The sequence below is a fragment of the Embiotoca jacksoni genome, unplaced genomic scaffold (assembly GCF_022577435.1).
Source record: "Embiotoca jacksoni isolate LCO1_2020_lvr unplaced genomic scaffold, fEmbJac1.0.p SCAF_23, whole genome shotgun sequence".
NCBI classification, from domain to species: Eukaryota; Metazoa; Chordata; class Actinopteri; family Embiotocidae; genus Embiotoca; species Embiotoca jacksoni.
The window spans coordinates 3,063,330-3,084,725 of NW_027185374.1; the positions used below are offsets into that span (position 1 = coordinate 3,063,330).

Here is a 21,396-nt window from a genome sequence, read left to right on the forward strand (position 1 = left end):
ATAAAACAAATCTATAAATTACCAGAGCTTGGCATCACTCTGAAATCCTCAAGAAATTAGCTTTAAGTCCTGATTCAGCTGCAACTATGGCAGCATCTGGGAGTTCAAATCATAAGTTGCTCCAAGTAGATAAAGATAAAGGGGGTGACGTTTCCACGATTACAATAACATCTGGACTCATCCAAAAGCATCTTAATCTTGAGAGAAAACTGTGCCGTGTTGTAAATCAGTGAACAGATAGTCACACAGGGCTGCAATGTGTCAAATAAAAACACTTACCTGATGAGTTGTGGAGGAAGGGTCACAGAGAGGTTGAGTGGTGGCCACAGAACCACAAAACCATGTGGAGAGAAGAGAAGAGGAACATAACGTTGCATTAGACTCATTTGGCAGCTGCTTTTATCCAAATAAAAAGCATTCAAACTTAATAAGAACGAAAGTTAGACATCATCAAAGAACTGAAGTGCATCCTCCTTAAACAAAAACATGTGTACTGCTACAGTGCAGGTGGAAAGGATGTTGTTGTTGTTGTTGTTGTTTTACCCACATGTAAGTAAGTGTTAACGTCAAGTTTTAAGATGTAAATTAAAAAGGTTGATTTTTAGCCTGTCGTGGAAGAGAACAATGACTTGACTTCAGTAGGTAGTTCATTCAAGCACTGACAGACCTGAAATGGGAGAAGAGGAGAGAGAATTGGGGTGACGATAATTGCATGACCGTAATAACACAGTCGTGTCATAGGAGAAGTGAATAAGGTGTAAGAAGGCCACGTTACAAGATGTTTGATAAGCGATTGAAATAAATAAGAATATATGGATGATGCAAGGTTATAAACGGGAGTAAAGAAACTGCAAAATAAAGAAGTGACACAACTGACGAGCACTGTGATTAATGTCTGCCAGAGAAAGAGGAAATGTTTGCTTACTGGCAGTGAGAATCAAGATGCTTCTCTGACATTTTATTTGTTCTCTCAAATTAAATTGAGCTCATTGGAATGCATTGGCCAGGTAGAAGCTTGTTGTAAAAAAAAACATTAGACGCTCTGCATCAGTGTACGCGAGTGTGTGTGTGTTTTTTCAAGAAGCAACACAAAAAAAGTGATGAAACTTTAAAAATGAACAAAACAAGGACAAATTCAACAACTTAACTGAAAAGATGACGAGCAAAGAGGAAGAAGAGCGATTGTGTATATTTCAGAAGAAACCTTGTGCTCAGTACCGCAGTGTATGACTCAGTACTTGGCAAGGCCATTAAGACTGACGTGTGGAGGTAGAACAGAGGCAGAGGATGAAGAAGGGCATGAATGTGCAGAGGGAGGGAGGTTAAAGGATTACAGACAAAAGATTACAAAAGAGACAGAAACACATAAAGCACACACAAATGGATTTTTCTTGCGTCAAAACACACTTTGATTCCAGTTCTGTTTAAGAAAAGCAAAGATGCACCTTAGAGTGAACAATATGTACGTTTACTGGTTGTCACAAAGACCCTGCACGGTAAACCTTCTGGATAACATTAATCTTTGTACTGACATGGCTGACATTTTTTTCCAACAAGCTTCTAACTGGCCAATGCATTCCAATGAGCTCAATTTAATTTGAGAGAACAAATAAAATGATTGCCAAGTTAAATTAATAATTTAAGTCACACACCAGTTAGTTAATTGAAGTTCAATTTAGGATAATAACTGGAACTTCTTTTTTTCAAGAGAGAATTGGCTTTGTTAAATAAATGCATCATGTTTTGAGAGTGTGTGCGTGCGTGTGTGTGTGTGTGTGTGTGTGTGTGTGTGTGTGTGTGTGTGTGTGTGTGTGTGAAAGAGAGAGTGTGTGTCAGAGTGTGTGCGTGGGTGTGCAGAAAGGAGAAAGAAAGAAAGCACCAGCTGTGTAACACAGATCAGTAAAAACTCTCCTGCTGCTACTCAAAACATGACCAGGCACTCACTATCCTTACAGGTCAGGTTATCCTTAAAAATTACAGTTACAGATCTGCCTGAGAGCTTCAAATTTGTTTATTTTTTTTCACTTGACCAGATATCTAATATATTATTATGAATATTGCTGCAGTGAAAACTTCAAGGAGATTTTAATGTCCAGTTTTTCTTCAGTATTGATTCAACCTGTATGATTATTTCGGGGAACCTACTTTGTGGTGCTGTTGAACTGTGTTGAACTGAACATGTTATTGAGCCATCCTTTCATAAAAATGGACTAATGTAAATCTTACCTTAATCCAAGATTATTTATAGGATTGTTTTATTAGACTAGCCTGGCTCCGCCCACCTACCTCAGTCCATAGCCTCAGTTTTTGCTGGAAACCTTGTTCATATTACGGTTCTCTCAGCCACTCTAAAGGGTGGACTAATCAGGGACCAGTGGGTGTGGCTAAATGTGATGATGTTTAAGTCAAGTGTTTGTTTTGAAATGTAGTTCCAACGATGTCAATGGTGGTAGACCGAGATGAAACAACATGAACAGCCGTAGCAACGGTAGCAAATAAGGAGGAACTGGAGTCCCAGTCTGCAAAGTCTGCAATGGTCATTTACCAACGTGATGTGGCACACTGGTCACATTGGAGGCGAGCCTATGTTGTTTACAACTTGGTGAGTCTCGGTGCACAACATACGTCACACTGTAGTCAATGCTGATTGGCTAAATGGTGCTCCGATAGTTTCAAAATGAACCTATGGTCTATACCCATTATGGGGGCAACAGCTGGAAACAATCACCGATGGAGCAGGCCAGACCTATAAATTCATGCAGTGAATTTGGGTGTGGTAATACCAGACTGCTATTCGACTGCATTAGTTTTACCTAGGTGTGGCAACTAGGTACATACGTTTCTTCTTTATATTTAACTGCAGAAAGTAGTTGCCAAATTATCTGGCACCGGCAGCAAGTCTGGCTTTAATCAAATCAAATTTGAAAGCTTTGCAATACATTTCCTACAATTACTTTTTCTATTATAGGTTTAAGGAAATCACATTTAGTCGAAGTTTTCATCCTTTAAATTGTTTTTGTTTAAACTCATAAAAAGTTCCACAGAGGTCGTGTGCTTCAGAGTTTGTATGGTTTCTGCGTGAGGCAGGTGTAGTGTGTCATGTGTTTCCAAAAAATTAACCTCCTAATTAATAATACTAGTTAAATTATTTAATGGTGCATGTTACTGTAACACTGTTATCCAGTGATGCTAATATTGTCCAACCTGGTTTAAAGGCTGCAGCGCCTCACCTGCTAAAGCCTGAGACACTGAGAAAATAAAAAAAAAACATGACAGGATGTGTCCCTCAATAATCCTTCCATCTAAAGTCCAGAGTTTATCTGAACATCCAAGCTCAAGATAATCAACAATAAAACAATGGAAACTCTTTCTGAAATCGATACGCTTAAAGACAAACGGCCATCTAGACCAGTTTTTTTATCACTTTGTTGTTAGCAATAAAACGACTGATAAGATCAAAGGGAGAAAACTCATTCTACCCGTTACAACACAATCTGTTTAACTATCACATATCTTGTAAATTAGAGAGCTAACAAAAACAAAAACAAAAAAAACAATTCACCTACACTGATAAGTCTGTCTGTCCATCAGTTTCCATTCACTCCTCTGTCCACCATCCTGCTTCTCTTTACCATGTCGTCCCTGCAACCCAACAGCCTGAACAAAGCAGGCTCCCAACGTGCACTGCACTATTTTCTGATTACCACCAGCTTTGTATCCGTCTCCCCCTCCTTTCTTTTTCCAATTCACACTGTTCACACATTTATTTTTCTACTTCAGCTCCCCGTCTCGCCCTCAGCTGTTTAATCCTCTCTCAGAGTTCACACCGTCTTCTTGCAATTGTTGAAGACAATTTTGTTTTTAACCATTAAACTCTGCTGCTTTAACAGAACTTGTCGATCTGTTTAGGGTGAGGAGTTATGAATGTGTTTGTTCCCACAAATAATCTGCCTAGACACAAGTTCCAACTAAAACCACACACAACAAGGAAACACACGAAACATACCTGCATATGGGTTCCTTCTTTGCTTCCGGGCCAAAATCCTGATCCCTTTAACGGGCATGATGTTATCTGCTAACTACACTGCTACAAACATGGTGCAATGTTTGGCCCTAACGTAGCTCCAGAAGTACGATTTCAATCCTAACATCAATTTAAAGACTACACACACTGACACACGCGCACAAATCAGTCTGCAACCTCTGCACCGCCTCGCTGCACGCGTGAAGAGCCCACACACGCTGGCCAATCAAAAACCTGTCATGAAGAAAAAAAAAGAAAAAAGAAAGGGGGGTAGGGGGGAGGTGTGTATGAGAAGGGGGAGCGGTGCATTCAAGGGAGCCCCTAAACGGTGACCCCCGAAACCTTTGAGGTTGCTACGGTGATGCAGTCGCTATCTGCCAACGGCTGCTGTTGCCAGGGCAATGCAGTGTGGCCTGTACTCCCTTCTAACGAGTCCTCAGGCCGCTTTTGAGTTATCAAGTTGGGGGGACATACACAGCCAAGCGCACACTTCTGAAATAGGTTCTTTGTGGGGCTAAGCTGCTGAGCAATCAAGCCTGAACAAGGGGCAGGTTTCATTTGATGCGAGTCAGTTTGGTGAGGAGGAACCTGGCCTGCATCGGGCTCTTATTTCCACACTAGAACTGAAAAAGTAAGCACACAAATGTTTTATATGTTACACGTCCTCCCAAGTTTCATGTGCATGTTTTCGTGTCTTTTGGTACGTATATTCAGCGGCATTTGAAGCTTTCTCACACTCTGGCTCTGGGTCCCTAACTCAACCTCAAAAGTAACTTTCCTAACTTCTTCCTCAACTGTCACCCTCTGCTTCTCTGCTCCAAGTCTCCCATCATCCTTTCACCATTTTCTCTCTCTGCTTCTTGACCTTATTTAGCCCCCACTTGTTTTCTTCCTTGTCCTCGTCTCCTCTCTGGTACTCAATCAGACTGATGTGATTATAGGGGGCTTTCACAAACACCACTTACACTCATAAAGCTGAAGTCAGTGTTCAAGTGAACCAGTGAGAAACATGTGGTTGACTCTTGCAACTTCACGTTAGTCTTTCCATCTGTCTTGCATACATCATTTTTGGTTAGTCTCTGTATAACATCCACTCTGTCCTATGTTTAAAGGTAATTATGTGTGTGAACAACTTTCAACCACGGTGCTTACATTGTTTGCTTTAATCATAACCTGCAAAGCATGCAGGAGACCTTATGGCTAACCCCTTCCGCAGACAAATTCATCACTGGCTTTTCCAGTCCGGCAGGAAACGACGGTGAGAGACGTGTCACATCCTGCGGCCGGGCGAGGGAGCGATCACAAAGGACAATCAGAGAGAGGCGATTGGATGGGGCAGCAGTCTGATTGAGAGCATTCTTCCTCTGAGGTCTGAGTGCACTGTTAAGGGTCTGAGGTGAAGGGAGGATGGCGACAAGGGACAGGAAATGGAACAGGATGTAGTTGACAGCGTCATCTTCCACAGGATGCTGGGAAATACATGGCTGACAAAGGGTTAGTTAATGGTTAAATGTCTAAAGTGTGGACAGGGAGAACTTAAATACCAAGACAAGGTACTAGTAAGATTTGAAGGAAAAACAACTTTACACTTTATCTGCAAATACATATCAACATATTATTGTTTTACACAGCATTATTATTTTTCTTTCATCTTTTGTCTCTATTAAAATAACTAACAGGGCTTTATTTAGCACAAACACATTTTCCCTTTTTATGCAAAGGCCGTCTTCATAAAAGCCAAAAAAATTCACCCCAGAAAAAAACACTAATAAAATGTGTTTTATTAGCTAAACTTGATATTTCTTCTGCTGTCGTCCTTTCCGTTTATAAATTCCTGATGGACTAAATCTTGATTCTTTTTTCTGTCCGACAGTGTACATGTCAACAATCTGGTATGTGCAAAAAAGGCAGAGCTGTTGCCACAACTGAACAACAGAGAATTCATAACAACACAAAAGCATATATATATATATATATATATATATATATATACACACACACACACACACACACACACACTTCCACAAACTAGTAACAATAACATAACAATGATCACTCAGCGGGAAAAAAAAGGCCAGACAGCAAACATGAAAAATAATAAAGGCAATGAGTAAACAACATAAAAACCTCAAGACCCCCAGAAATGCTGAACAGACCAACTACTGTTATGCTGAAAATGAGCACGCGAACGTACACGCTGAGAGAATCTACGCTGCTGTGGTTGGACGGCTTTGGTCTGAACTGACACGCGGTATTGAAAACACTGCCACATGGACTGCCATGCACTTTAACTCTGACTTCACACTTTATATACGAGTGTGTTTGGGAGACCAGATTTTCTCACACTCCTAAGCATTTGATCCCATATTCATACTAATTAGCAGCATGAGAAAAATCACCAAGGCCTTCAATCAGTCCCACTTAAACACTGTTATGGATATAGGCGTCCAAACAGATCTGCAGAGACAAACACACAAACAGAAAAAAAGCCTTGCTGTTTGGCACCAGAGTTTGGTACAAATATTTGATCATGCTGTATTTAATGGAACAAACAAGCAATGAGAAGAAGTAGCACTTTGTCTAAGGACACTGTCCAGTTATAGTTGCTGCTCCATGAGGCTGCAGTGGATGTCTGGACTGTATCAGCGGAGGGTTACAGCAGAGAGAAGACAGAAACAGAGGGCAATAGCTAAATGTCACCACCACACAGCAGCAGGGCACACTGACCACGCATATGAAGAACTGTGTTTGTGTCCTCTCTCAGCGGTTCAGCTCTTTTTAAATGCAACGGGGAAGTCTTAGAAGTAGTACCAGTGACAGCAATGATTGTGCGTGTGTGTGTGTGTGTTCAGGAGTAAATTAAACATTTGAACTTATAATTGCCAATACTTCCTGCAGAAAGAAGCTGTTAGGCATATCCATTGTAAAGGAAAATTTAGGAACCACACACATTTGGAAACTGAAAATCGAGTTTTTAGGGGTCAGCAATTTCCAAATCTCAATATGGAAGTGAAACCATCAAATTTATTATGATGACTCAAAGTCAGAAGTCTGGTTATAACAGGCAGAGGACAGATAACGCAATGATCAAAAATGATCAATTAAAAACTGCTTCACTTTCAGGTTCCTGACACTGTCATGGTTTACTGAGACAGCTGAATAAAACAGGGCCATCGTTAATGTTATCAGTAACCCCGACGTTGTTCCTGCTATATGTGACAGTTCAAAATGTCAGCTATGAAAAAGGCCTATTATGGGTAAGACTTGGGTTTAAAAACATCAATTATTGTCGAAATATCATCATATCAAAGAATGGCAATCAAATTGTAATAACTACTTGTGAAGAAACTTTAGTGGAGATGACTGACTGCATTAAACCAAGCAGGGCCTGCAGTAAATAAAGGCCATGTTTCTTGTAAGCTGCATCACGTCCTGTTACAAAGAGGGTGACGCTCCCACCGCTCATGATTAGTTCTTCATGGATATGTTTTGCCCTTTTGTTCTCCTCAAGATGACAAAAAGTAATTATTGCATCAGGCGGTAATTTTTTTTGTTCGGCTGTTTGACATTGTTAGCCTTAGAAACAGTGCACTATTCCTGTCTGGTGCCAGAAAGTAATCAATGAATCATGTGGCTGAGACCATAGCCGTGAGTCAAACTAATGTAAAACGCTGCAAGTGTACTCAGTGGTTACTAATCAGCTCTATGTAATGCCTTTACAAAGTTGACACCAGATGCAAACAGTGAAATTGCATAATCACACGGGTGAGTAAAGACAAGAAGACTAATAACTGTGTTTATTAATGTTGACCATGATTTACAGCTCTTTCCTATCATCATCAGAGTTATCTTAATAAAAAACAAATTAAAGAGGAGAGAGGAGGAAAGAATTGCTGAACAGAAAGGAATAGTTTTTCTTGAGAGTGACACAAGACAGAGAGAAAACACACACACACACACACACACACACACACACACACACACACACACACACACACCTGAGGGAAAGGATGGGATCCATGCACAGAAACCAGATATGATAATCCTATAAAGGTATTTAAAGTTTCGAAATACAAACACCACATCCTCTATGGTGACTCTAAAGTCCACACTCGACATTTGTCTATGGAAATGTGACCTGATTCCATTTACAGTGTCCCATTGACCCACAAGGAAAAGGCAGCCACAGAGAACGAAGTGGTACATTTTTGTGTCTGTGTGTGCGTGTGTGCGTGTGTGTGTGTGTGTGTGTGCGTGTGTGTGTGTGTGTGTGTGTGTGTGTGTGTGCGTGCGTGCGTGTGTGTGTGTGTGTGTGTGTGTGTGTGTGTGTGCGTGCGTGTGTGTGTGTGTGACTTGTGGAGTTACTACGTTTCAAGCTGTCTGGGCCACGCTGTGAGTCGCTGGTAGACGTGAGCTCATATACAATGGGCTTCTGTGTGAGACCGGGTGATGAGGGGGAAGAGATTAAATGAGAAGGGTAGAGAGGCTGAACTGGGCGGCACCACATGTAAAACTGGACTTTGTAGATTGGGGTGATTTTGAACTTTTTATTTGTATTCATAAGGTATTTAGAAGTTACATAATTAATTTGAGAACTAGAAAATGCCAATCCACATGTATTACATCAGTGTTTAGAGTCAGTGGGCAAAAAAGCTTTTCACAAAGTATTGGGGTGCGACCTTTAATTGCTAAACCGCACATGTGGCAAAACTTAAGTCAACTACACCCAAAGCGCTCCGCCCAAACTCTGGCAGCAAACGAGGAACTATTGGGGTTTAGTCCAAACCACGAAACCGCTCTGTTGCTTCAAGCCCCTGAAAAATGACGAACCCCAACTTGTGCAAGTCTTGAGCTGAAACAAAGGGATGAGACGAGGAAGAGTGGAGGAGGAGTGCAGCTTAGACCCCGTGTGTCACCTCCCTGCTCCTGAAATTGCCTCCCCTCCCCTCCCATGCCTTCCCCGAACCCGCAACCACATGAAAGGCCTACTGGGTTGGGTTTCCATATGGTGAAGACACAGGGAGTGTGTGCCAGTGTGTGTGTTGAGATGGCTGCGCTGGTTACGGGGGCTCCCTCCGACCCCCCAGCCTTAAGAAGCCACGCAGACAGCTGTTTTTCTGAAGACCCTTACTTTCTCTCCAACACACACACACACACACACACACACACACACACACACACACACACACACACACACACACACACACACACACACACACACACACACACACACACACACACACACACACACACACACACACACACACCCCTGACCAATTAGGACACCCAGTTAGGTTATTAGTGGCTGTTTACCATAAACTCCCCGCACCTTTCTTCCCTCTCTCCCTTCATCGTGCTCCTTCCCTGTCTGACCTCTGACCTTCTATTCATCGACCTCTGAATTTCCTCTCCAATTCTTTTCCTCATCCATAGACTCATTGAAATGTCAAATTTCTAAATAGATTATTTTCTACAAAAAAAAAATAATTCTGGGATTAAAATGGTGCATATGCGGAATAATATTGGGCTTTCTATACTGTTTTTCCAAACATCTTGAATCCCTAAAACTCCAGATAATCTCCAGACCTCACTCATTTAGAGAAACTTTTTAAGTATTGATATAAATTGCATTTATTCATCTTTTGGTAGATGTTAAGTATTGCTTTCCAGCCACTGTGACCTTATTGAGAACAGAACAGTTGAGGCGGGAAAATGGTTTTGGCTGAAGAGCTGAGGAGCTGAGCCGTAAAGCAAAGCTTTACATCCCCACCCTCACCTATGGTCATAAACCTTTGGTAATGACTGAAACAATAAGATGGCGGAGCAGCTGTGGTTCCACCGTGATGAGTCGGAGGAAGTTGCGGGGAACATGAAAGTCTGAGCTTCTCTGTTGCTTTTTTTCATTTCAAACAGATAAACTACGATCACTCACTCACAGAGTCAGTGTGACTGTTGCAGTCCAGCCAAAAATGTTCATCAAACGTTCACAAGGTCCACAGTGATGTCTTAAATAGTCTCATTTTGTCTGACCAACAGTCTAAACTTTAAACATATCCAGTTTAGTTTCACATAAACAAGAAAACCAGACCATATGGACAAGCTGGAACCAGTGAATCTTTCAATTTCTGTTAGTTGATAAATGATAAATATATAAAAGTTTATCATAAAAAAGTTAATTTCAGCCTAACTTCAGTCGTCATCACTAGTTCATCAGTTTCTGACATGAGGGCACTAAAACGTGTAGTTAAACACGTGCTTACAGCTTAAAATCCTTCATTTTTTTTCCCCTGAATTCCTCATCTTTAATGCAGAACTCTCTGACACTTCTATTCTTACATTTCATCCTCCTCTCACCTTCTTAGCTCCTCAAGCTTATCCTCTCATTTCCGCTCACTCCCTGTTGTGGCTCTCTCTCTCTCTCTCTCTCTCTCTGCCTATTGAGCCACTGAGTTGGGACTGCTGCAGAGTGGTCAGCATGCTGGGAGGCCTCAAGACTGGCCAAGAATGTATGTGTGTGTGTGTGTGTGTGTGTGTGTGTGTGTGTGTGTGTGTGTGTGTGTGTGTGTGTGTGTGTGTGTGTGTGTGTGTGTGTGTGTGTATGCAATTTTAAGTGTGTAACTGTGCTGGTCTGCCAGAGGGAATTAGTCTCTATTTTTCTCTGTTGTGTATAGTCCTGTCTGAGTTGTCAGACTCAAGAGCATACAGATCAGTCCAAAAAACGCTTTTTAAAAAAAGAGCACAAAATGCAAGTAGAGGGAAGAGTAAGCGTGAAAGGAGAAGGAAGAGAGAGGAGTGAAAATGTACTAAATACCACAGTTGGACAGACTGGTTTTGAAGTGGAGTCAAAGAAAGTGAACAAAGGGAAAAGAGGCGGACATTCTATTGAACTGTGCCTAAGAGTGAAAACTATGTAGGACTTCTGCTTGTATTGAAATAGGAGCTTTCCTTCTAACTATCAAGAAGTCAGTATCAGATTTTTTTTTTGTGCTTATGTGTGGTGTGTGTCTGTGTACCCACAACCTCGATTACAGTATGTATGCATGTTTGCATCTGCGATCAGTGTTCGTCCTGGAGTATGATCAAGATGAAACCAGTCGCAGTGAAACTTATATGAAAAAGTAGCTAAAAAGAGGGAAAAATAAAGACAAAAAGGTTGAAAAGAGGCGATATCATCACAGACAAAATGGCAATAAGATAGGAGGATTCAGAACAAAGACCAGACATATTCATAAATGATTGATAAAAGAGAAAGATTAATGGATTTCTCTTTTCCTCCCAGCCCTGGGGGATCTGACATTTCAATCCACACCGCTCATCACTATCTCAGTCTCCCCACAACAAAGGCCCTCAGTCTCATCTCCAGACTTGTAGGGGTTCGAGGGCCCAGAGGACTGCTGCTCCCAAAGGCGAGAGTCCTCACCGGGCTGATTGACCTGCCTCTCTACCCCAAATTCATCCAGGATCTTTGAGCCTTTAAACCAAGTTTTTCTAACAGTCCCAAGAGGTTGGGGCTGGAGAGGAGGTGCAGCCCCGACAGCAGGAGCTGATTGGGTTAATTCAGCACAATTCTAGCAGGGAGTAGGGGCTCACTGTTGGGGTTGAGGGTGCTTAACTGAAAAGAGGGGGGGGGGGGGGCGTTTTCTTTTATGTGGTGCTGGCTTGTTAGCTGCTGTGGGCCTCACTGAGGCTAACGGATCAAACGAAGGAGGGATGTGTGTGTGTGTGTGTGTGTGTGTGTGTGTGTGTGTGTGTGTGTGTGTGTACACATGTGCCATATTATATCATTCAAAATAATATTAGTATAATTTCTAGTTTGATAAAAGAAAAAAGAAAAAACATTGATGAAATGACGTCATAACTTTTCTCTTGATATCACGTACATAAATCAATTTACGCACAGCAACAAAGATGGCTGAAAGGTAAACATTTCATTTAGGCCAACTTGACATTAGTGAAATATTTTTCAGTATTTGGCCGGATTATTAAGAATACTGTTATCGCTGAAATACCCTGAAATATCATGATATAGTTTTAGGGCCATATTGCCCACCCACACTGTGGAGGAGACAGACTCAGTGTTTTGAAAGGTTAAAAGTCTTGGTTGGAGATAATTGTGTGTTTCTGGTTTAAATCATCTGACACATTACAAAGTGCAGGCTCCCCACTCTGTGGGATCATCGACTATCTATTTTCTAAAAACCAAAAAATCCATTAAATTACTAATTGTTTCAGCTCAACATAAACAGAAGCACAACTGAACGAAAAACAAAATGCAACCTGCACAGGTACAAAAACAGCACATCTCCAAGGATGCAAACATTAATATCCAGAACACAGGAAGAGTGGCTCTAAAGTAGGAACCAGATCCTTCACAAAAACAGCAGGGAATCCGACACGAGTGAAACTGCCTCTGCCCCGATGACACCTCTGACAGGTGCCCAACAATAGTTACCTGATACACTACAGTACCACGAGACTGCCTCACGTCCGACAGCTGGAACAATACCTTCAGATCCTTTCAGTTCGAAGATCATTGACCTGATTATCACACTGAACAAGTGTTGGACTTTATGTTACAACTAACAGATCATAACATTCATAAGTCTGCATGTTAAGGGGTTTTGTTAGGCACGAAAATAAGTCTTAAAGCCTAAATTTAAGACATAAAACGTCACATATTTATGTGGACTATAATTAAAATTTATATAAATTAAAATTTTCTTGTATTCGACTTTAATCATTAAGAAATGGACCGCTGGATTACCAACCTGATATATAATATCATTTTAATGTTGGAGCTGAAACAATTAGTTGATAATCAGTCAATAGGCAGAAAACTAATAGGCAACTATTATGATTAATCAATTGTTTAATTCATTTTAATAAAGATTCCCAAGTTTCAGCTTTTAAATTATGAGCATGTACTGTTTTACTGAAAATAATCATTGATAGTTGTTGTTAGATTTTCAGTTTCTTTTTTTACAGCTAAATTTGACCACAATCATCTTAATCTTTAGCTTTTCTGTGACATGTACAAAACACGTTTCCAAAGACTTTTGTCCATAGCAGATAACAAAGTTGTTGGGGATTGAGTACCAGTGCCACAAGCTTATCTGGGCAACAATTGGACAAACTGTCGCTATTAAATGGTAATAGGAGTCAATATTCCCCTTCTTCCTGAGAAAATGCAGACATGGGTGAGCAGCACACACATTGGAAGCTTTATTGTACTACATCACTTGGCATCTGTCAACTTTTGTAACAGAAAAAACACCTGAGGCTGTAAGAAACAGACCAAATCTGACAGCTATAATGCTAATAGCCTGCAGCCCTTAATCAAGCACATACACACAGACACAGAAACACACACTCACACGCGCACACACACTCAGCCTCCTTTCACACACAGAAGGAGAAGGTCAAAACCACAGCTGAGTCAATACAGCAGGACATTAGCCGGCAGCAGCCTCTAAAGTACACATGCAGGTCTGTGACCAAAAGGTTTGACGACCATTTGAATCCAAACAACTTCCTTCACCTCATCAGCACCAATTGCTGATACGGTTTTAGGAGCCAAAAAAAAGGAAGTTAAAATTTCTAATGTGACCAGATCTGAATCTGAATCTGCAGATCAGCACAAACATCACTGTGTGGGACAGAGAAAGAGTCAAGCCAACAACAACAGCAGCAGCAAAATGCCAGTGTGGCCATAATACATGAGCAGAACTCACTCGCTGAACTTCAACATCCAGTTTTATATCGAGCTAAAATGCCAACTGTCTAAAGAAATCACTGACAGACATGTCTCCACACCCCTCTTACTTACAAACCAACAGGTAAGACGCAAGTACAGACACACAAAAATGTATTCCTATTGTACATACACTGCTGCCTCCATTACTGGGCAGTAACAGGAATGGGCGTGCAGACTCCAGCAGGGTTTAAAGGAGATTAACCATTCTGCAGTCGCATTAAATAATGTTCCACATAATCCCCATCCGTGACTCCAAAAATCCCCTCTCACTGTGTGGCATAGGACGGCCTCTCTATATGTGCTCTCTTGTTCTTTTGAACGCGCACACGCACGCACACACACACGCGGACGAAACAGCTGGATTTCTAGAAGACCACTCCAGCATACAGATGTGTGGGATTACACATAAATTCTGTGTGTGTGTGTGTGTGTGTGTGTGTGTGTGTAAACTTGTAGGTTTTAACATTTAAGCTATTCAATAGTTGATTTTCACAAATCCAGCACAACTAAATGCATCTGTAAATGTTAATACACTCTCATCCAATATGTCATTACAATGCTGCAGCATATTCTGCTGGAGGACTGAGGCACACTGTCTCTCTTTGGCTTCAAACACTTTCACTTGTGATTAGTGCTCTTTGACATGAGGGTGTGTGTGTCCGACCATGCTGGGATTGTATGCAAGTTTGTGCAGTGTTCTATCACATTTACCGGTTTGTTTTGCGTCATCTACAAGCTCATCAGCTCGTTATCTGTGTCTATCTATCAGACTTGCTCACACAAATAAATCACTGTCAAATCAACTTATCGGATCTCAGCCTTCACCATTAGCAGGTTAAATTACAACAACTCAAAGATCCGATCTGTGATCAGCTGTTGTTGGGCGAGAAGCCAGAATTACAGCTTTTCAGCTGCTAAATTAATCAAAATGAACTTTAATTAAGCTGGTCTAATTAATTTTCACAACCTGTAGCTACAACCTCAAAAACAGAAGAGGAGCAGAATACATGAAATGTTCTGACGCTGAAATAAAAGCTGTAACATGCCGAGTTTTACTTAAGAGAAGATGTTATTCACAACTATGATCTTAATGAGCTCATAATATTGATTTCATATGCATAAGAGGTTTAGCTGAAATAATTAACATCATGCAATCAGTTTGATCATTTCTTTAAAGAAGAGTCTCCTCACTGCTGAACTACAGAAGCACAGTTCGCTTACGGTCCAAGGGACAAAAGTTTCAGTGAAGCTTTACATATTGTCTTTACATTAATGAGCTGTATGTGATGTAATATCCCAGTGGTGACATTTTAACCTGTGACAGCAACAGTCAGTGCTGTCTGTAAATTGAGTCAAACATATGCAGACACGCAACACTACACTTCCCTCAGAAAGAGCCTGTATAAATGGTACATGGGCAGCAGTAGTCCTTATATCATGGCAAATACTGATAAACGGACACTCTAAGTAAGTTAAAGTGAACACATGTACACACACATTCACACAAAAACACACAATGAGGTCTCTGTGGATGAGGCGGATAGCTAAAGCTGCTGCAGAGGAAGATGCAGTAGTCAATGGGGATTCCTGCGTGGAGTATGTCATATTTCACAGGGACCCACACTTTCGCAGACACACACATGCCCACACGCCATGCAGTCTTCTGGAGAGACAGAGTAAGATGGATGACGAGCAAAGAATCTGCTGGCGGCGACAGAGGAGGAGACAAAAACATCACATCATGGCGTATTTGTTTTGAGGGATTAATAGACAATTAGCACTGTAAATAAATTCGGCTGACGCTCTGTGGATGCGTGTGCATGTCTGTTTTTCTTTCTTCCAACTGTGTCAAAGTGTTCAGCTGTAGGCTGACATGTCCGAACCAAACACACCCTTAAAGCTTAAAAAAGGAGAGGGAAGAACAGAGGGAAATTTTACATTTTGGAAATTATTAATCAAGGCAAACACAATGACAGAAAGAGAGCGAGACAGAGAGGAAACGCTCCACTAAAACAACACAGAAGAGAGAGAAGACAATCCATATTTTATTTTAAGTCACATACGGTATGTTTTAGTGACTCAGTAGACACAAAGTCAGACAGAGAGATTTAAGCAGGTCTGATGCCTGTAAAAACTGTCAGGAGGAACTCGGACGTCGAGTGGTTGAAATTATTCCTTCTAACCCAAACAAAGTCTGGATTTTCACGGTTGATCCATCTTAATCGATATTTGATTATTTGAACAGAGAAATTAGAAATATGTCATATGTTGTTCACTAGAAAATTGAAGATGATGCATGTCAGTATGTCTTCACATATTCTACATACTTTCTACTCTCGCAATTTACACTGTACAGTCCAGTTTGACCTCTTTCTCTACTTTTGGGATATTCATTATGATCTGTTATTAAAATAAGTCTGATAGAAACAATCTTGACTCCAAATATAGCGTTGAATTCAGAAATAAACATTAAAGTGGCACAGACCGGCATTGATGTTTACAGTGGTCTGACAAAAGTGCAACAACCAAAGCCACATACTGTAATCACTGATGGGAGTCATACAGTGGGGGGTGGGGTATGTATATAATAACCCAGGTCAGCATCAATGGACCCTTGGACCGTCGGCAGGAATTGAGGACAACAGATTATGTTTCCACTCAAACACAAACACAGAGAGGTCAGGGAGGTGACCAAGACAATAAATAATGCTTTTGGAAAAACAGAATCCAAGTGCCTGGGGAGATTGACTTATTTTATAATTAAAATTAAAAAGTACAAAAAAATTCTTTGAGCAGTAAATCCCTATTTGTAATGTTTGTTATAATATTGGATAACAGTCTTATATGTGACAATTTCACATCACGATGACCACTCTCTCGGTACAGACTCCCAGCAGCTACAGTGAACACAACTCATCACAATAACCTGCCTCTCACCGCCACCATCTCCACTAACACGGTTGATACGTCTGACTCAAATATGGGACTTTTCCATCACAAAATAGTTTTTTCTTCCAAATAAAATGCATCTACTTTTACATTTTCTGCATCTTTTAGACAATCATCCATCTACAGACGGCTAGACTGCATCATTACAAGCAAGAAGATCAAGTGGCGGCGTCACAAGTTGCACAACGCACATGATAGAATGAACAAATTATACAACGTCCCTCAAATATTAAACATCACGTCCACTAGTCTGACAAAATAAACCTTAATCACCCTCTTGTTACGCAGCTTGTTTATTCAGCTGAGGGAATTCAGGTTGACGAATGTCATCGATGTTTACAAGACTAAAATTATGCCTGAAGAGCCAGCCGACAGCTGTTTCTGAGGAATTTTCTGCCAATACAAATATAGCAGAAGCTCCACCGCAACTTCCCCTGAATAGTTTTAACATGCAAATATTCAGCTTTTACCCAAATTCAACTGCTGCATTAAGTCTACGCAGCAGATTCAAGGGAGCTCTTGGCTCTCTGTGGTCTATGTTGTTATTTGTTACACACTAGCCCATTACATTTCATCTCTGTTAATGTGATTCATGAGGATGGCTACAGAACATGTCACATGTCACTCAGTTTGAGTGCAGGGATGTGTGTCTCCATGTGTGTGCTGGTTAAGTGGCACAAGTGACAGATGTGGCAAAAAAAAAAAAAAAAAATCCTTGTTTATTTTTCCTCTGCGTGTGTGTGTGTGTGTGTGTGTGTGTGTGTGTGTGTGTGTGTGTGTTTCCCGGCCTTGAGTGCAGTTGAGTGTAGATGCAGGATAACAATAGGCTTTATGATCCTGTTAGATGAGCTCCCACCTGCTGCAGTGTGTCATCATGTGCTGTATGGATGGATGTGCGTTTGCCTGCCTGTCTAAATCTATCTGCCTCTTCTACACATCACTGATAAACTGATATGACAGAGGACATAGTGCATCCTTTATTTTGCCGCTATCAAAAGTGGAAGTTGTTCATTCCTTTTTTTATTCAGACTTGATAAAACACTTGTGAAATGCTGCAACAGGTTTACTGTCATGAAGTGACAGTTGCCAAGCAATGCAGGTATCTTCCTCCAGCCCATGTCAACAACAGGGCTGCATATCCGCATCAGATAACTGTTCTGAATCGACACAGAACAACTGCAAACATGGGATTTTCCCCAGGATGTTGGTTCATGTGAAGGGGATAAAAAAAAATAAAAAAAAGTGCAGTACACGGTAGCTGCCACAAGAAGTAAGCTTTAACATAAATTCACCAGATAAGAAGGAAAGGACTAAATCCAAAGATGCAGGTTTTCAAGTAAAAAATGATTTTACATTTTAAGTATCAGGCAGTGACTGAGCTGCCACAGTAAAGACCTGAGACCTGACTGACAGAGACACATGCTGGACTTTTGGTAGCAACCATCAACCTTCATCTATTTTCTTTAATTTGGCACTGCATGAATCCATTTCCATGAATTAAAACAGCCTCTTATTACTCATATTTAATTTAATTTCAACTTTATTCATATAAATTTCAGGGCACTTAACACGGTAAAGTTGTTACAACAAAACTCTACCACATTATACAGAGGAACCCAACAATTCCCACTCATTTACAATAGAAAACTGTATTCTCACTCTTTCTAACACTACACTGCTACTGTATATCTCCAAGCAGCTGTCGTCTACAGCTGCTACACGGAGGCCTCCTGGCTTCCCCGCACTTCAGACAGAAACAACCCAAGCCAACAACATCCCAGGAGAGCCTCAACAAACACCAAAACAGATCACACCAGTTCTCAAACCACTGCACTGGTCATCAGTCTGTCAAAATACTGCTTCTTGTCCATAATTCATCGAACGGTTTTGGCCCACAGAACATCTTGGATATGCTGACCCTTTATGAACAGACCTTTTAGGTCGGCTGGTTCTGGTTTCCTACAGTTAAACCTTACCTTAGTGAAGCTGCCTTCAGTTTCTATGCAGGTCGTAGGGGAACAAACCGCCAACAGACAGAAATCTTGAGACAAAGTGACCACATTAAAATCAAAATGAAGGACCAATCTGCTTACTATTACTTTTAATTAAGATTATATAATACCCTTTACATTTTCTTTGTCATTCATATTTCTGATATTTTTACAAATGTTTTTATTTCCTTTGTTGATCATTTATGTGTAAAGCACTTTGAATTTCCTTATAAAAGGTGCAGCACAAATAAACTTGCCTTGCTTAGTTTAATAATCAGATATCTGCAGGCTATAGCACATGTTTTTCCAGACATTAACAAAACTTTACTTTGAAAAACGTTTGAAATATGAGCAACTGTAAATGATGATGTGATTTGGAGTATCAGTCCGTCAGGTTATTCATCAGCTTGTAAAGCTTATATGCTGATGAAGTGAAAATGTTTTTAATACGATCGTCCACCCAACGGTAACAGAAAGGTGGAAAGATGTAAAAGTCCTACATTACAAGCATGAATGTTAAACACATTTGAAAAGAGATGTGTAATTAAAATATGCAAAGATGGAAGAAAAGAAAAAAGCCAGAGACAGAAAAGAGAGATGTATGGAGCGAGACAAAAACTGACTATAAAAGAGACAGAGCTAAGGAAAGATGAAGGGCGAGCAGGGGCCTTGTCTTTGTTGTGGTCAGTGTGGCAGTATGATCGTTGACATCAAAGTGTAGAGGATGGACAGAGATGAGAGAGGAAAGGACTGGAAACCATATGAAACAACAGGAAGAAAGAAAGGGACAGAGATCCAGGGCAAGGAGTAAGAGAGAGAGAGAGAGAGAGGAAGAGACTTTACGACAGAGGAAGGAGGGATGGAAAGCTGAGGCGAAAAAGGAGAGTGGCTGACAATAGAATACGCTGAACTATCAGGTCACATCTGTGCACACACTCATATGCACAGCAACACATAAACAAGCTGTGAACATGTTTTGTCAGACTTGTTATAGTAGTATATAATTGTTCTACAGTTTGCCGGGGCAAAAGTTGTGGAGTGAAGCCAAGAAGAGACTCATCTGTTCTGAAGAGACTCCACCTGAGATCTGCAGTGAGTTTCTCTCTCCAGTGGAAAAACATTTGGACCCGAACATCTGGCTATTTGTGATACTTTCCCTCTAAAACAATAGTTGTGTAAAATCTGGACCATGACCTCGACTTGATCTCTTCAACTGCACTCCAGAATTGTGGCAAAGGGCCAGTAACATATCTGCATATTATTTATACAGTACATTCAGCTTTTCTACAGTTCCACTACCCTGACATGTAGTAAACTTTAAAACACAGCTGAGACGATGAGTTGATTCATTGATTGGGTGAAGAAAGAAAATCAATAAATTGTTTCAATTTCTTCTTTTTTTATGAAAAAACTTTAAACTTCTCTGATTCAGCTTCTTAAATGTGAATATTTCTGGTTCCTTCAGTCCTCCGTGATCATGAACTGAGTATCGATGGGTTGTGGACTGTTGGTCGGGACAAGATATTTTAGGCTGCAGCTTGGGCTTTGGGAAACATTGGTTCACGATTTTCACAATTCTCTGACATTTTTCTGACGGTTCAGGCCCCATAAATGATTTGGGGGATATTTCAGCTTTCTGATGTTAAATTTAACATTTGTAAAAGAGTATACAAACATGCAAAATGAGGTTTGGCTGGTAATTGAACCTATTTTGTCCATATAGTTAATTCATTCTGACACTGACTGCATTTTGTACTTAAAAAGAAAAAAAGAATACACTTTAATGGACATTAACAAATACTGTGCTGGGCCTGTATTGAGATGTGTTATCAGGTGTAAAATGTAATTCTGTAAGTGCATATGCATGTATCCATGCACACAAACGTACACTGTACAATTATACACACATGGGAACATCTAAATAAAAACAAAAGCAATAACCAGTGTGCTCCAGGAACCCTTGGGATGTCCCACTCCATCCTCTCTTGGGCAGAGGTTACTACAGCAGGGATTAAATCTTGCTCATCTCCCTGCTGGATGGTTAAACCCTGGATTACCCCACAGCACCCTCAACTTGCCAATTTGCCAACCTGTAAGTCCTGCATGTGGGTTCTCTGACTGTGGGAAGAGATCCACACGCGTGTGGTGACAGCAATAGCAAAATCTCAGAATAGACTTTATGCTGCGTGCGGCCAGCCATGCCTAAATCATGTACCAGCAAACCAATGATATTTATAGTGGACAAGAAGTTTGGGAAGTGGATTTACAGGTCACGTTCATTATCTGTCTTCTGAACACTAATCCCCTATGATATTTTGTATTACTTCCTATAAGTATATCACAGATCTCTCTGTTTAAATCTAAACAGTCTGACTACAGTCCATTCATACTCATATGAAAAGCCATGAACTGAATCTGAGCATCCTCTAATGCTGGCATGAAAGAAGTGATAAAATACTCTTGTGTATACTGTAGAGTGATCTGGTTAACGCTGCTGCTCAAATCAGGGCTTAAACACACACACACACACACACACACACACACACACACACACACACACACACACACACACACACAACTCTAAATTTAGCCATTTTCTTATTAACTTTACTGTCTCATACCATCAACTGCAAATTGGTCTCTGACAGATTAAGTTTTATTAAGCAGAAAACTGCAGG

At 40.7% G+C, this 21,396-nt stretch overlaps 1 protein-coding gene across 3 annotated transcripts in view; it reads right to left on the minus strand.

Annotated features, from left to right (window-relative positions):
- nhsl1b (NHS-like 1b) overlaps window positions 1-21,396 on the minus strand; it is a 103,723-nt gene that overhangs the window by 77,387 nt on the left and 4,940 nt on the right. Inside the window, exon 1 of one of the 3 annotated variants that reach the window (XM_069158255.1) lies at window positions 3,567-3,885. The exons of the other annotated variants lie outside the window; for them this stretch is intronic. Coding sequence (XP_069014356.1) covers window positions 3,567-3,588 — 22 coding nt within the window. The 5' untranslated portion in view covers window positions 3,589-3,885. Of the gene's footprint in view, window positions 1-3,566; window positions 3,886-21,396 lie in introns of those variants that run through there. 3 annotated transcript variants of the gene reach the window in all.